The sequence below is a fragment of the Lissotriton vulgaris genome, chromosome 9 (assembly GCF_964263255.1).
Source record: "Lissotriton vulgaris chromosome 9, aLisVul1.2, whole genome shotgun sequence".
In the NCBI taxonomy this organism is placed as follows: domain Eukaryota; kingdom Metazoa; phylum Chordata; class Amphibia; order Caudata; family Salamandridae; genus Lissotriton; species Lissotriton vulgaris.
This window is the reverse complement of record NC_141697.1, coordinates 787,746,738-787,762,998: the sequence shown is the minus strand read 5'-3', so window position 1 is coordinate 787,762,998 and position 16,261 is coordinate 787,746,738. Positions and strand designations below refer to the sequence as shown.

Here is a 16,261-nt window from a genome sequence, read left to right as displayed (position 1 = left end):
CAGGAGCCCACAATAGTCTGTCCAGGATAGATTATATCTTTTCCTCCCTGACAAGCCTAGCGACGGTCACGGAGATCAAGCACCTTTCCAGGGGAATATCTGATCACTCCCCCATATCGGTAACCTACACATCTCATCACACTGGACGGCGATGCATTTATCCATTATACCCGGGATACTTGAAGGTCCCGACTTTTAGGAAACAACTACACAAAACCACGAAGCACTACTTTCAAGAGAACACACACTGTGGCTTCTCCTAGTACTCTATGGGAGGTATACAAGACAGTGATACGCGGTCAGGCTATATCCGCAATAACTTCGCACAAACAGGACAAGGCCCGGCAGGTGTAAGAGCTTGAAAGTGCAGTTAGTCTAGCCGAAGATGAACACACAAGAGCCCCGACTGACGAGAACACAATCTAGCCTTAGCTCGACAAGCTTACAGGGACTATGCATGGGAGGACGCCAGGGCGAGAGCTACCAAAACACAAAGTACTGTTTATGAGGTGGGAGACAAAGCCGGTTGTCGGGATTCTTCCGTAGTCCCGAGCAGAAGTCGCGATTCCCCAAGAGCGAAGCAAGTGTCTACCTTTCCAGAAAACTACCCGCACCCTGTGAAAACAGAGAACTCACAGGAGGTAAGTAGTTCCCGAAAAAGAGGAGACCCAAAACTGACGTATTCCCACATACATCAGAACTCCTCAAAAAGATGTGTGTTCAGGATGGAGAAGAAGCAGGGTCTCCATGGAAAACAAAACATATAAGGTAAGGACAGGGTTTCATGAAAAGTGATAAAGTGCTTAATATAGTGATTCTAGGAGGAGTGTGTGCTATCCCAAGCTTACCTGAAAAAAGGACCGATGAGGAGATACCAAAATATTCATAATTCGTCTTGAGTCTCCATATAATAAAAGGCTGGAATGTCGTTGATTACATGATCCAGAGGGTCCAAAGGAAAAACGCTGTAATTGGGCACCAGCCGTCCAGAATAACACACTGCAGCAAACAGAAAACTAATCATAGCCATCCGATTCCAGGGGCGCGTTATCTAAAGCATCAGAAGCACTAGGGTTCAGTTCTGTATTAACGCTTCCTCGCGTTCAATAAAGTTTCTTGACACACCCTTCAATAACAAAAAAACAGAAAGGGTGCTTGAAAAGGAAAACGAAGCAGTAAGAGCACCGTGTCACTAATGTGAATAGTGTTAACATCCACACGCATACACGTCCATATCGTAATACTGCCTGCAGGGGGAACAACGAGGGAGATGGCAGTCGGGAGAAATCACGGCCACCCGGAAAGGTGGGGAGGTGGCAGTTCGGAGGAATCACGGCCACACGGACGGAGGTGAGGCTAATTAGGCACGCCTCGGAACTCACCCAGACGAATTGCTGCCGAACAGCCGAAGAGAGAGGAAAGAGTCCTGAACACGGCAGGGAGCCGAATTCTCCGGATGTACGAATTCCTAACAAGAACAATGTAGAGGGTCCCATGAAGAACTCTGAACAAGCACCAAGGTCGGGGAAGCTAGCACGAAAGCCAAGCGCGGCTACCAGGTACCTTGAGGCTTAAGAACCTCCCAGTCACCTGACCAGTCCCAGGGAGCATGGGACAGCACACAGCTCTGCTCCCTGATAATGCATTATCGGTGATGTAGTGCAATCAGGGAGCAAGTCGATCGGGTTCTAACACCGGTAAGTTGCAGGCCAGGCTAGATAAGAAAGAACATGCTAGTCGCTGGGTAGCCCACTTACAGTTGGTTTCTGGGGAGGACAGAACAGACCCACAAGACATAATTACGGCCTTCGCGCGACACTATGAGGCAGTGTACACACCCACCTCAGACGCCATGGTAGAAGAGATTTTGGCCTTTCTCAAGGATATCCGTCTGCCAACTCTGGCAACCCAGGAAGCTGTCGTACTGGATGATCCACTTACGGTGGATGAAATCACGGCTGCACTCAGGCAAAGCACTAAGTCCCAACGGTATTCTCGTGGAACTCTACAATCAAAATGCAGATAGGCTGGGGCCTCACTTATTAAAACTATACAAAGACAGTCTAGATAAGGGAATACTACCCGGGAATCAGAGGATAGCGACTTTAGTGGCGATCCCCAAACCAGGAAAGCCCCCTCAGGACTGCACCTCCTACCATCCAATTTCACTCGTCAATGCAGAGGCAAAAATATTGGCAAAAGTAATAGCGTCAAGGCTCCAACCGCACCTTGCATCCGTCATATAAAATCAATCCGGTTTTATACCAGGCTGTAACAGCAATGAACCTAATATTGCTCCACTGTGTAATGGCACGAATGTCCACAATCCAAGAAGAGGCGGTCATCCTATCCTTAGACACCAGTATGGCCTTTGATCGGGTGGAGGGGTCCTTCAGGTTCGCAGTGCTACAACATTTTGGTTTTGGCCCTAACTTTTGTGCTTGGGTCCGGTTATTATGTACACAACCCATGGCTCCAGGGCGAATTTCTGAGGACTTCCCTCTGGGGCGAGGGACCAGACTGATGTCCCCTGTCACCGCTCTTATTTGCCCTGGTGCTTGAGCCCCTCGCGACTTGGATAAGAAGTGATACGGGGACTGCGATGGACTGAGGGGGTGGGAGGACCGTATATCATTGTACGCATATGATATATTATTATACATGACCTCCCCCAGTCGCTCAATTAATTGTCTATTAGATATCTGTGAATCCTATGGCAGATATTCAGGCTTTCAGGCTACACGATTAACTGGTTCTATTTGTTCTCCACGGTCCCCCCGCGCTTGCCCAGGGGAGTAAAGATGCAACTAGAGAGGGATGGTTTTAAATACCTGGGCATCCACATTACACCGACCATACTCAATTCTACGAGCGCAGCCTCGTGCCCCCTCTCCGGAGACTTAAAAACGATGTGAAACACTGTCATGCACTACCTTTGACCCTCCTGGGCAGAGCGGCCTTATTCAAAATGATGGCTCTCCCACGGTTCCTGTACACCCTACAAAACATGCCAACCCCTGTCCCAAACACCTATTTCAAAGCCATCGAGGCCGAGGTGAGACTGCTCCTCTGGGACAGAAAACCCCCCGCATAGCCCTATTTAAACTCACTTGGAGCTGGTACGATGGTGGAATTGCCCTTCCCAATATACAACTATATTACTGGGCCTCACAACTTATAGTAGTAAACCAATGGCTCCACGCCCCGCAGGAGGAACCAGCCCTCTGGCTTTACAGGCACAGTATGGGTGCCAACAGACGCCTGATGGCGCTCTACAACAAGAACAAAAAAAACACCTGGATCGGCCCCACTCGCATACAGTAAATACATGGTTTGCGGCGAAGCGAGCTCTCGGCTGGGAGGGAATCCTCACCCAACTCACACCACTGTGGGACACAGCACAACTAGGTATGCTCCGCTACAGTAAAGGTTTCGCTCAATGGGACCTTATTGTTATCTCTAGAGTTGGGGACCTTTGGAAGAAGGCAGAGATAGTAACGTTTGCCCACCTGCGCATAACGTATCAAATGGCTGGCTCAGAACAGTTTAGCTATTCACAAATTAAGCACGCACTCACAAAGGCCATACCCAGAGGTGCCGATCTCCCCGAATCAGCGCCACTCAAAGATCGCCTCCTTACAGATCATCTCACCAAAAAAGCAATTTTCTCAGTTATCGCAAACTAATCAATAATCAGAAAGATCCCACACACACCTTACGAGACAAATGGCAGACTGAACTGGGTGACATGGACGACCAGGACTGGCAAAAGGCATTGGCATCCCCGCGAGAGGTGGCAATTCTGTCCCGACTACAACTTGTGCAATTGAAGAAATTGCAGAGGATGTGCTACACTAGAACGATGCTCCACAAGATTGGTCGGACTGGAACGCCTTTGTGTCTGCGGGGTTGTGGTCAAAAGGGCATGTTTTACCACACGCTATGGGACTTTCCCAACATAACGCGCTATTGGGAGACAGTCATGGCAACAATTACCCGGGTTTGTGGCTTTGAAGTACCCCCTGATCCGAGGAGGTGCCTGCTCAATATTGGGGAGCCGACGGACCTCAACCATGCAGCACAGGCCTGGGCGACCCTTCGGATTACACTAGCTAAACGCAATATCGCACAGCATTGGGGCACGCCTTCTGCCCCCCGACATCAGCACTGGTGCCAAGACCTGGATAGAGCGATGGTGGCAGAAAAGGCAGTATTCATACACAGGGGGTGTCCAAATAAGTGGGAGAGGGTGTGGGGCAAGTGGAATTCATTTCGCAGCAATATTATACACCCCCTACGGAGGAATTAGACCCAGATTTAAGCGACTAACCCACACAAACTATCAGAGAATCGCCTACATGCCCGGGATTAGGGACCCAGAAACCTAGGTTTGTTATGTTCTATAGTAAGGCAACTGTGTATAACTTATTACCTGTCGAACTACCCTGTACTAAGTGTAACATGACAATGGACATGGGTATATGTAATCAGCACTGTTTTGAACTTATGATAATAAAAATATGTAATAAAAAAACCACTTCATCTACCCTTCGACACTCGTTCCAAGTTTTCTTTGGGTGAATTCAAACCCTCGAGTGAAACAGCACCCCTAAAAAGGCCTAAGGCAATGTCATTCACTCAAAAGTTTAAAAATGTATTAAACAAAGTAGATTTCTGTGCTGTGAAGAAAACCTCTCAGTCTCATGGACGGTCACAGGAGAAACAACTAACTCAAAACCCAGTTCTAGTTTCTAAAAATGTATTCAAATGTGCTAAGCTACGTAGAGCTTGGGAACAAAAATTCTGGGTTTTCTCAATGGGCAGAAAGGAGAAAAGCGAAAAACCAAGGAGGTGGTTACTGTTGTATTTTGCAAAAACACAGGTGCTCGAACAAGGCTCCTAGTTTTGTGAGAAGGAAGATGGAATATGTTTTGCAGATGTTTAGCAGCTGATGCAAAACCGAGATCCCATGAGAAAAGGTACAATGAGAAGCCAAATACGGAAATTTGGAGACCAAGGTGTAGACGAATAAGCAAACTGAACTCTGTTCAAATATCTCTCTTTCTAGGACTAGACCCTCTGACAGTTGGTTACTTGTTTGCTTCTACTGTCTATTAGGTCTTTATCTCCCTTAACTCATACTGTTCTAATTGCCAGCATATGGTAACCACCCTCACTGCCTAAATTTTATTTGTATATATTTATGTGTGTACTAAAATCTAAGTGTCTTGCGTCATATGCACAACGACTTGATTATATTATGTTTTTCACTATTATGTAAAGCGCCCCGATACCTTAGGGTTTAGCTAGCGCTATATAAATCCTATAAATAAATAATAAAAACAAATATATTCTGGTTTGGTTACATCTAATAGATTCCAACTACTCAGTTCCCTGGACTGTAATGATTGACTGGCTACAGCTAGTATTCCCGAAAAGGGAGTGGGAGTTACTATGAACTTGGACAGAGGTCCGTCATTATGTTACCACCATGTCTAATTGTGCTTTAACTCTTTCCATGCTCATGACGAGCTCAGCTCATCATGAGCCGTGGAAAGCTCGCATGCGGGGATAATTCCCCTGCTGTGCTGAGCGTTCCACAGGAACGGGTGTGGTCATGACTAGCTGAGCTCGTCATGAGCACAGGAGAGCCGTGCCTCATGACGAGCTCAGCTCATCATGAGCATGTGGGCGCCGTGCGCGCCCTCCCCCCCCAGCACAGCGGGAAAATAACCCCCGCAGCGAAGGGGTTAAGGGACAATATTGTATACACATCCCAAGGAATGTTTGAAACTATAGAAAAAAGGGATAACTCCAATTTGAGTAATAGGCCTAGAAACACTGTAAATACAATTAATAGTGTAACAACATATGACAGTATAGAGGTTTCTGGTGAAGCTGCCATCAGAGCCCCTATCTGTCAAGGAAGTTCCCCACATGTATCCATTAAAGGAGTCCCTATGGGCGAAGCAGTCACCAGAGCCCCTATTTGTCAAGGAACTTCTCCATATGTATCCTATCAAGGTACCTCTTTGGGCGAAGGCTATACTATAGCTAGTTGCAATATAGCCGGAATCGCAAGAAAGTCTAATGAGCTAGGATGGAAGGAGTTTATTAGCTCATTTGACATAATATGCTTGTAGGAGACAGAGTACTGTAAATGTTTATTTTGATGGGTTTTCTGCATATAACTTGCCTGCAATACCCTCTCCCTCTGGAAGAGCTAAGGGGGGGGGCTGCTAATTATATTAATAAACAATTTACCGGTGAAAGTTAAAAGTACCAACATAGGCCATCATTCACAGCTACTCTAGTTGCACCATAGGGATGACCAGGATGTGTTGTTGATTAATTTCTACAACAATATATTTGATTCCACCCGTCATAGAATTGTTTTAGAACTGAAACAGGAATTAGATAATAGTTTTAATAGGGAAAGTATCTACCCGAATATTGTTTGGTGATTTTAATGTTAATATCTGCCCCTTGTCAATGACAAAAGTGTGTGGGTGCCAAAACAAAGAGGGTAATGATTACTTACATTTTCCCACACACTATCTATGGTAATACCCTGAACGTAGTACTGTCAGAATTTGATTTGGAGATTTTACAATGTGCTATGGATAAGAGTGGACAGGAGATTCCAACTTTCCCAGGAAGGTCTGCTCAAAGTTGTATTGACCATGTTATAGTCTCTGTTAACATTGGCAACCTATGTTCCATCCCGCAGGTTGTTGATTTGTTGTTGAGTGACCATAATTCAATTACAATTCGTATGTATATATGGGGGCTTAATAGAGTTGAAACACGTACAGTTATGAATAATCTCACCCTGGCCCGCCCAAAATGGTAGAAGAATAAAATGGAGCGGTGAGAACTCCTGTGAAATGTTAAAAAAAATCGTCCAGGAGTGTGGCAATGAAATAGACAACAGTTTATTAGTGGGGACCGAACCTCCTAAGTTACTGTCCAATTTTTTCCAGATCAACGGATGTATTTCCAAACTGTTGACCGTGACGTCATCCAGGAAACAAATACAGACCAGGGGTTGGTTTGACCACTCTTGTACTATCTCTCTGAATCACCTGAAAATAGCACTCTCAAAAAAACCTAGGGACAGTACAGCAGTCCACGCGCTAAGAGTAGAATATAATCTTAACTTCAAACGAAGGAAGAAGGAGCTCCAACAAGAGGCGTAAGACAACCTTGCACTTGCTGCTGAGACCTCAAACAAACTTTTCTTTGATACAGTGAATTCTAAAATACTTAAAATCGAATCTGTCCCAGAGCTTTTAACTTATGTGAGTTGTGAGGAATGGGTGACTTACTTTTCTAGTATTTTTAACCCCAGCAGTACATCCTTGGTAGATTTAAACATCCATAACTACTGGCCTATTCTCCCGCTTGATATTACCTTGGATGAAGTCCTGTTAGGTATAGGAAATAGCAAAGGGAGACAGCACCAGGGGCTGATGGTGTACCAATTGATGTATATAAATCCATACCAGAATTGGGGGGACCCATATTAACCAGTGTGTAATGCTGCTGTAACTGAGGGTTGTCCGTCCTCATGGGGGGAATCTGTTATCAGTCCCATCTACAAAAAAAAGGTGATAAATCTGAAGCAAAAAACTATGGTCCGATCTCATTACTTGACTCTTCGGTAAAAATTATGAGTAGAGTCCTATTGTTAAGACTGGAGGAGTGGGTTTTGGATAAGGATATTATGGCACAGGTACAATACGGGTTTAGAAAAGGGTTAGGTATGTTGGAACAGTGTATTAATTTGGAGCTTTTAATTGGAAAGTATACTAAAGTGAAACAGGGTCGGCTTTTTTTTTAATGTTTTGTGGATTTAAGTAGTGCATTCAATTTGGTAGACCATGGAGTTTAATGACCTGTTCTACTTAACCCCGGGCCCCAAAACCTATTATTTATTTCCTGGCATGGCTATATGAAAATCTAACAACCAAAGTCAGTTATGGCCAGAAGGGCGAATGTACCCCTAATTTTAATGTAAAACGCGGTAGTCGTCAAGGCTGTGTGCTAGCGCCCTTACTTTTTACTTTGTTTATTAATGAGGTTGATGCTATACTTAAGATGATTCAGGCGGACTCCCCAATAGTGGAGGGCAAGCGAGTGCCGGTTCTGCTTTATGCAGACGATGCTGTACCTTTATCTAGCGGTACAAAAGGGGGTGGTGATGGACGGAGCATCTGAACCAATCAAACACTCACATCCAGTCAAAAGATCTGGGTTCAATCCATCACCGTTCTTTAGCCCACTCTGCCACCCCAGTTCAGACATGGCCATACGCAAATCAGTCTGACCCTGTGCCTCATGGGAACAGCCTTGTATTGTAGGAAAGGTTAGATATGTGGTTCCTTAGTATAATGCAGTTAAGAGTATGAAAGGTAGAAAAGAAGCAGTTCAGAGAGTGGAAGATTGGAGATTAAGTGGGTGTTATGGGTAGATATAAAATTGGAAATGAGGCACAGGGTGGAGCTTTTTTAGGGGAGAATTTGAAAGGATTGTAAAGGTTGTGAGTCCGTTTCCAGGGAAATTAATTCAAGAGTTAGAAAGTATTATTAGATTTTATTGTTTGATTAACTAAATCATTACAATCCACATATAAAAGTCGAAACTTAAAAAACAGAATGTTTTCACTGAGCTCCCCCATCGTTCTCAATGAAGATAAAGCAATACAATTGTTAATATAAAATTTATTCTAGAACAAGGTAACCATCGCTTAAGTGAAACCATGTGGCGGCATGGAATCAATAACAATAAAAACGATTTTAAAAAAAACAGAGGTTACTTCTAAAAGCAGCAGGAAGAACACCAGCTTTAAAAGAGCATTCCAAAGTTAATGTACAGTTCAAAATGACAACAGCCAATAGTCAATGACAAGTCGTTGAATTTGGGTTTCATATTGTGAGGCTAGAACTGAATACACTGGTTTTGTTAGGGAGCAGCTTCAAAGATGTATTGTTATTATAACCCCTGTACTTCTTCCTTGGTTTCGACACAGTGCCTGGAATTTACTGATTAAGCTTGTGATATGCAAGATGGATAAAGAGTGTGAAGCTAATATTTAAAGCTGTGTTCTCCGGATTCAGTGCCGCGATAATACCCTGCCTGCAAGACTGGACTCCTAATCTGTTCCACTCTAGCCTCAGTTTTGAAAGTAAGGGAAGCCTAAGTGATCGCTCTGGACGTCTGGGATGGAGAGTGGAATCAATAAAGGCCTCCAGATTTCAAGGATGAACACATCTATTTGATGATTGGGGGAGCCTAGAGCAGATAGATTAGTTGACTAGTCAACCCAGGCTAGAGACCGTGAGAATATATGCCATTTCAAATTTGTAGGATAAAGGGGTCAGAAGTTCAATAAGGATTTTCTACTTAAGGAATGGGGACATGATTGCTGACTTTAACGGGCTGGTGAGGCAAATGAGAGAAAAGGAGACAAGGAAAAAGGGATACCCGATGATGTGAATTTATGATGAGATCATGGTTGTAAAGTCATGAGCTGTAACACAGCAATGGGATGCGAGGGCAAATGGTCTGAATGGAAAAGTTTGGATGGCATCTGAGAGTTTCAAAGAGTGATGGTGAAAAAAGGAGAACAAGTCTGATGGTTTTGATTCACGTATGGAAGGGAAGTGGGGGGCGATCAAATATCTGCATGTTTTTTGTGCCTCTGGGCTGTGGAGCTTCCATCTTTTCCTGAGATGGCCACTAATGCAAGAGTTCATGTCCTTGGGAGCCTATGTATTAGGTAGGGCAGTACCAGCTCTGCAGCATGATGCAGCAGGAAAGGTAGGATAATGGTTAAGGCAAGTCTGATAGCAGGAAAAACCTGGAAGTCATCTTCCTGATAGTCACAGCTGGTGTTTGGAAAAAATGCACTTGGAGACCAACAGCGGTGGGGGGGGGGCATGGTAGGCATTGGGATTGTCATGTAAATGAGTGGTCAGAAAAGGAGGAACCGACTTGAGGGTACATGTGATTGAAATGAGTCAGGCTAAGAGGGATTCCTCGGAGTATGCCAGCTGAGAAGATCTGATATTGAGAATGTGGAATAAAAGGAAGCATGTTAAAGGGCATGACAGGCAGGGAATCTGTATGTTTAAAGTCCCATCCAATTATAACCAGATATTGGGTAGCTAAGACCGTAACAAAGTGGAGTTCTTAGAGAAAATGTACTGATACGCTGGACAGCATCTAAGTGGCAACATGTTGAAGATGATTTTCAATGATAGGTAGATAATCAACTTTTAAAATAAATTCAGATGAATAAAGACTATGGAAGAATGTTTGTTTTTGCTATGAAATAATTGCTGGTTTTGTTTCAAAAGAGTACCATAAGAAGTAACTGCACTCTATTATCATTCAGGAGAAAGCTTAAAAGACGTCCACTCAGAATTCTCTTGTCTCTGTTGGCATCATAACTATTTACATCATCTCTCTCGGTGCTAATTGCATTCTCCAGTTACTTGTCAAATGATTTGTTGCTCTTGCAGCTAGGTGTATAATTGTGCATACTTACAAAAATAGCTAGGAAAAATAAAGACAAGAAACCAATATTGATTTATATGCTTCCAGAAAGACGTCTAGGTGTGCCTGTAGGTCAGAAAAAAGGCCCTACCCTCAACAGAACGAACTGAAGAAACTCTCAGAAAAGAGTACTGTGCATGGAACATTCACGCTTGTAAAGATTCAGGGTTGTGGGATGGTGATTAAGGACCACTAGTATCACTCACCGTATAGGATTCCACTAGCACCGTAGTCTCCTGGGCCAGTTTCTGCTCTTGCTCGATGTTATATCCCACGTAGCATAGCTTCTCCTTCATCATTCTCACGGTCTCAAAGTCAGCCGAATGGTTAAATGCGTATCCTCTCAGAAGCAGAAGCTATTTGATGAGCCCAAGAGCAAAGGGATAGTGTAGAAGAAAAGAAGACACATCGCCGGGGAATGATCAGAGATTAGTATGAAAAAAGATTAACACAAAAAAAGGAAAAAGGTAAGGGGCAGAGGGTGGTAAGGAATACAGAGTAAAAACAATAGAATAATGGTAAAAAAATAAGAGTGGAAGAAACAAAGATAAAGTTTAGCATGGGTGTTCTTCCCTTTCCTGCTATGATTATTCTGCTTCTCTTCAACTTACACATGGAATACAAACACTCAACAGCATGCAAAGATGACCAGAACATCCCAGACTCGCAAACAAAATGGCACATAACTTATCCATTATATTCAGTTTGTATTTGGTTGCTCACTTTGTCACACTGTAGAAGAAAGCACAACTCACCTTGATGAGGTAGCGTGTAATGTCTCTGCCAGCAATGTCCAAGCGACGGGTAAGATGAGGCAATGAGAAGCCCTCGTAGACAGGACAGATGTGAGTCACGCCATCTCCAGAGTCCACAACTACCCCAGTGAGCAGTCCTGAAGGTGGAGAAGAAGGGCACTTAGCTGGAGAGCATCAAGACATGCACACAGAAGTCTGGATATAGCTGGTCACTGAAAAGAACACTGCAGAGCTGCACATCCCAGTCAGAATCAGCATGAGAAAGTTCAAAGGAGAAAAATAGCCCATAAGACTAGCTCTCAAAGAGGAACACCTGGATGCTAACCCCAGGAGTCCCACTTGCTCACACAGTGTCAGTTACCTAAACGTACATTGTGAGTGCTTACAAGCAATGTAAGCCTTACAGATACTATATAAACAAAGTTGCATTTGTGTGCTGTAGCTTCGCTGTCTTCCGTTGTGTGCTTGAAAATGATTTTCCTAGAAGCTGAACATGCAGTAGAAATGTAGACTGATGTAGTTCAAAAGCAGAGCAGACTATACATTAAAATATAATGAATAAATAGTACAACAATTTTAAAAACATTAAAAATAAAGCAAGGACAAAGCTGGGGTCCATTTAGTTGAGTATCAAAACTAGGTCCACATATGGGCAGGCAGGATGGGCGTGCAGGTCTTCATCTGCCATCAAATGTGAGTGTTATCACTTAATACAATGCACGGACACCCTGAATTGGTGTATTAACTTCGCAAACAGTCAACCCTCACCTGTAACCTTCAATAAACTTGGCTGCTTTGCAGAAATGCTATTCAACATGTATCTACCAATTGCAATGCAAGACTTGTTGCCGGATGTAAAATGCTCAATTTCATAGGGAAGTGCAATTCTAGGGGGGAAATTAAAGGCTGAACTTTATCTGCCATTGGTGTAGAATGGTGAAGGCCATTCAACAGTTGATTCTTCAGATCTAGCATGTTCCTGCAGAAATTGGAGAATGTATACTATTACCACAGAGCTCATCTCATCCATGTCTACTCTTCAACATCTAGGTGTGTTCACTGGGACATCTTTTAGATTTGTTCCACGTTAATCTACAAGTGTAAGCCAATGGCACCTGCATCCATTTTTGTCTGGAAAGCAGGTCTGAGAAGCGGGTCAACATCTTCACCTTCATGCTCTATGGACTATTCTGGATGAAGGCAAGATCCCGCTGCCTGAACGGAGCTATAATATACATCTTCAGAATGAGAGGTCAAGAACCCTCCTCTCCATCATTCAAATGGTTCTCCAATCTAGGAGCATCGCCTATCGCTGCACTGAAAGTCAACAACATTGGACTCATATTAAATTCCGGTCTCTCTTTCAGCTCACAGGGAAACACGATGGTCAAATGAAACAATTTGGATCCCTCCACTCAACTAACAGGTGGAACTGACAAGATGCCTTGTGATGGCCTGTCTTGATTATTCTACACCATTTTCGTTGGACTTCAAATAAACTCTTCTATGGGTAATATAGTCTCCAGAACCAACCAGCCAGTTTGCCTAACTTTACATTGGTGGGACCACAAACAATCAAGCCTTAAAAGCTCTCTGTGGGCTCCCAGTAGATGCAACAATAAAAGTCAAAGTCCTCTTCCCATGTACAAAGCATTCTAAGTTAAAGGCCTAGGATACTTGTGGAATCTTGCCACTCTAAGTGCTCAATAGAAACTTTAAACCATAAGTTTGTTCTCAAACATAATAAACATGGAGGCAAGTCATTGAGAGCTCAAGGACCTGGACCGTGGAAATCACTGAACCTGTTCATCGGGATGGAACAAACGACCACAATTTCTAGAAAGCCCTAAAAAAAGTAACTGTTCTAATGTCTCGTTAACACCACACCACTTCAAACGAGCAGTGTTTGGAAAAACACTGGGCCAAGATTGTACCATAATTGTTGCACACAACCTACCCCCTGCCTGCATTTAATATTAGTCGTTCATTCTAGTGCTTAGCTTCTCCTCCCGCTTTTTTCAAAGTACTCTGTAACGAACATCTTAACTAAATATTACCAGTGAACTTTAAATCTGCCTGTAGCTCCTCCTGGGGAAAAAGAACCAGTCAGACTACTGTCTTATGGATACAAGCAGGAACTGTGACGGAAAGGAAAAGGTTACCTACCCCATAACCATCTGTTTGTGACCCATAGTCATGCATATTCAAATGCCGGACAACGGGCCAAACATTTACAACTTGTTTTTCTTCAAAGTCACTTGTGTTGCAAAACCTGTAGTGATTCCATTCATGGTCCATAATGAACCAGCACACTGGCTCCATCTCTAAAGGTTTTCCTTTCAGCAAATAGTGTAAGTGGGGAGCAGTAGTTAAGACAGAGTGTGCTGTGCATACTAAAAGGGAGTGAGAAGGACAAACAGTGATCATTGGGGTTTCCATAAAGGAGGTGGGTGGGTGCATGTGAATCTATAGCACTAGATGCTACAAACAGATGATTACCGGGTAGAATTTTCCGCTCGTAGCATTAGTGGCTGTAGATACAATGTTCTGCATAGACTACAAAGCAATTCCTCTCTAAAGTGATGGCTAGCAAACAGATAATGCAGATGTTTGAAAAAGTGTTCTTTGGCCTGCTGGCATGCAAGAACGTACACACAATAGTGCTTGGTGAAGGTGCGTTGAATTGATTAAGAAGCAGTCTTGCAGTTATCACTTATACGGATATTACCCAAAAAGCATAGGGTAACTCCCTTCTTGTATGCAGTGTGTGCTTTAGGGGGCACGGGTAGTGGGCGCTTGGCCTTAGCACAGCAAGTCTGGATGCACTTAAATAATCTCTTAGGGCCTGCTTTAGAGATGGCATGGCCCCTGTGGGGCTTGGTGAAGGTCACAAAAAGTTTACAGTACTTTTTGTAAATAAACAACCGCAGAGGTGCACAACAAAGTTCTTCAAGTAACAATATTATTAATGAGTCGCGGAAAGGTGATGGTTTTCAAAAATCTTTATTTTCAATCGTTAAAACCATACAGCCGACGCGTTTCGTCCCAAGCGGACTTCTTCAGGGCTGTTAATACAAACATATTTACAGTGAGATTTTATTCAAAAGAAGTGAATTACACACAATAATTAACATCACATACACAGACTCAGTCTTTAACCGAGACAGATATGCTACACAAACATGATTAAAAATAGGCCTGTATTTAAGAACCAACCTATACAAACATGGACAACAACAGGCCTTATTTCACATTTAGTAAAAACATTGCTGAAAAGACAGCCAGAAAATGACAACAGGTGAAGGGGTTTCATAAGCCACCTGATATACGTATTTCTGATGTCTCCAGCATTAAAATCAAAACATTTCAGCTGGATGAGTTGGGAAAAGAAGGGAAGCAGGGAATAGAAAACAATTGAAACTCATATGGGAGTGCCTAAATTAGAATTCTGAGTCCATCTCAGGAGTATTAGTTAAATTATATTGGAAAAAGAGGGGAAAAAAAGGAGACTACATCCTTCAGTTCAGATAAAGCTATCTCTTTTTCCAGCTCCTCTATTATCTCTTGGGCTTTAGCTCCCTTCTTGTCTGCGTTCTTTATTAGGATACGCATCATTGTGAAAGATGCGTTCCGTAGATTATTTTCCCAATCCTCTAATTGTTCTGTATCAAGATCTTCAAACGTGGGGAAGATGAGTATCCTAAGCCCACGCGGGATTTTCTCATTGTCTATATATTTCCCCAAGGTGGTACCATCCCACCATCGGGACATTTCATTTTTCTTTACGCTTGGTTGGTGGCAGCTACCTAGCACTCTGGGAACCCTGAAATCACTCGTGGTAATAACACTGTCACTGGAAGACATTGTAGCAGCTCTGTCGCGATTAAGGCGCTAGCGCTCGAGAATCTTTTTATGCTCATTTTTAAAATTGTAGTTATATTTACTTTACTTACCGACTGCAGTGATTGTATCTTTGCTACCCGCCCTGGTCCATCGCGGCTTGTGCAGTTTGTGTGGAGGGTGAGGCGAGCCGCCATCTTAGGTGGGGCTGGACCAGATTTAGCAGTCTAGTCCTCCCGGGAGGCAGGCTTTAAAACGCTTCCTGTTTCAGAGCCTACCGAGTACGCTTGGTTGGTGGCAGCTACCTAGCACTCTGGGAACCCTGAAATCACTCGTGGTAATAACGCTGTCACTGGAAGACATTGTAGCAGCTCTGGCGCGATTAAGGCGCTAGCGCTCGAATCTTTTTATGCTCATTTTTAAAATTGTAGTTATATTTACTTTACTTACCGACTGTAGTGATTGTATCTTTGCTACCCGCCCTGGTCCATCGCGGCTTGTGCCGTTTGTGTGGAGGGTGAGGCGAGCCGCCATCTTAGGTGGGGCTGGACCGGATTTAGCGGTCTAGTCCTCCCGGGAGGCAGGCTTTATAACCAATGTGTATACAGGAGCGCAGCGGGCGCGACGAATGCGCGCCGAAGTCGCGCATAAGTCAAGCCCGTCTGCGCCCGTCCGCGGCAGACCGGGGCTCGGGGCCACAACCCCTGGTCAAAAACAGAAATACTCCTCTTCTGAGTTATTGTTACTTAGACCCTCTATTAGTGCGGGACTCGCCCTTCCTGCCTATGTTTTAAAACGTGCTGCCACCTATGGTATCCTGAGACCAGAGTTTACTATCGCTAAAACTCTAAGGCCAAGCCCTCTAGATTGTTCTCCATCCTCTCCCTACCTAAATACCAATCTTAAATGTTCATATCTCAATACTAGGTCCATGGTTAAGCACCACTTGGACATCTTTCTTTATCTTCAAACTGAGCAGCCTGATATTTTATTTCTCACGGAGACTTGGCTGAATGCAGACTCCCTACCCGACATATTGGCAGCGGTTCCTTCCGACTACTACATTTTACATGTGGACAGACCCGCTGACAAAAGGGGCGGGGGGG

General features: G+C 43.8%; 1 protein-coding gene across 2 annotated transcripts in view; it reads right to left on the bottom strand.

Annotated features, from left to right (window-relative positions):
- The window catches only part of LOC147692265 (actin-related protein 2-like), a 201,195-nt gene that overhangs the window by 58,704 nt on the left and 126,230 nt on the right, over window positions 1-16,261 (bottom strand). For both annotated transcript variants that reach the window (XR_015300016.1, XM_086938523.1), the window contains exons 5-6: window positions 11,316-11,452; window positions 10,767-10,916 (exon numbers count right to left, since the gene is read on the bottom strand). Coding sequence is in view for 1 of the 2 variants with exons in the window: in XM_086938523.1 (XP_086794649.1) it covers window positions 10,767-10,916; window positions 11,316-11,452 (287 nt within the window). In the remaining variant the exon portion in view is untranslated. The remainder of the gene's footprint in view (window positions 1-10,766; window positions 10,917-11,315; window positions 11,453-16,261) is intronic.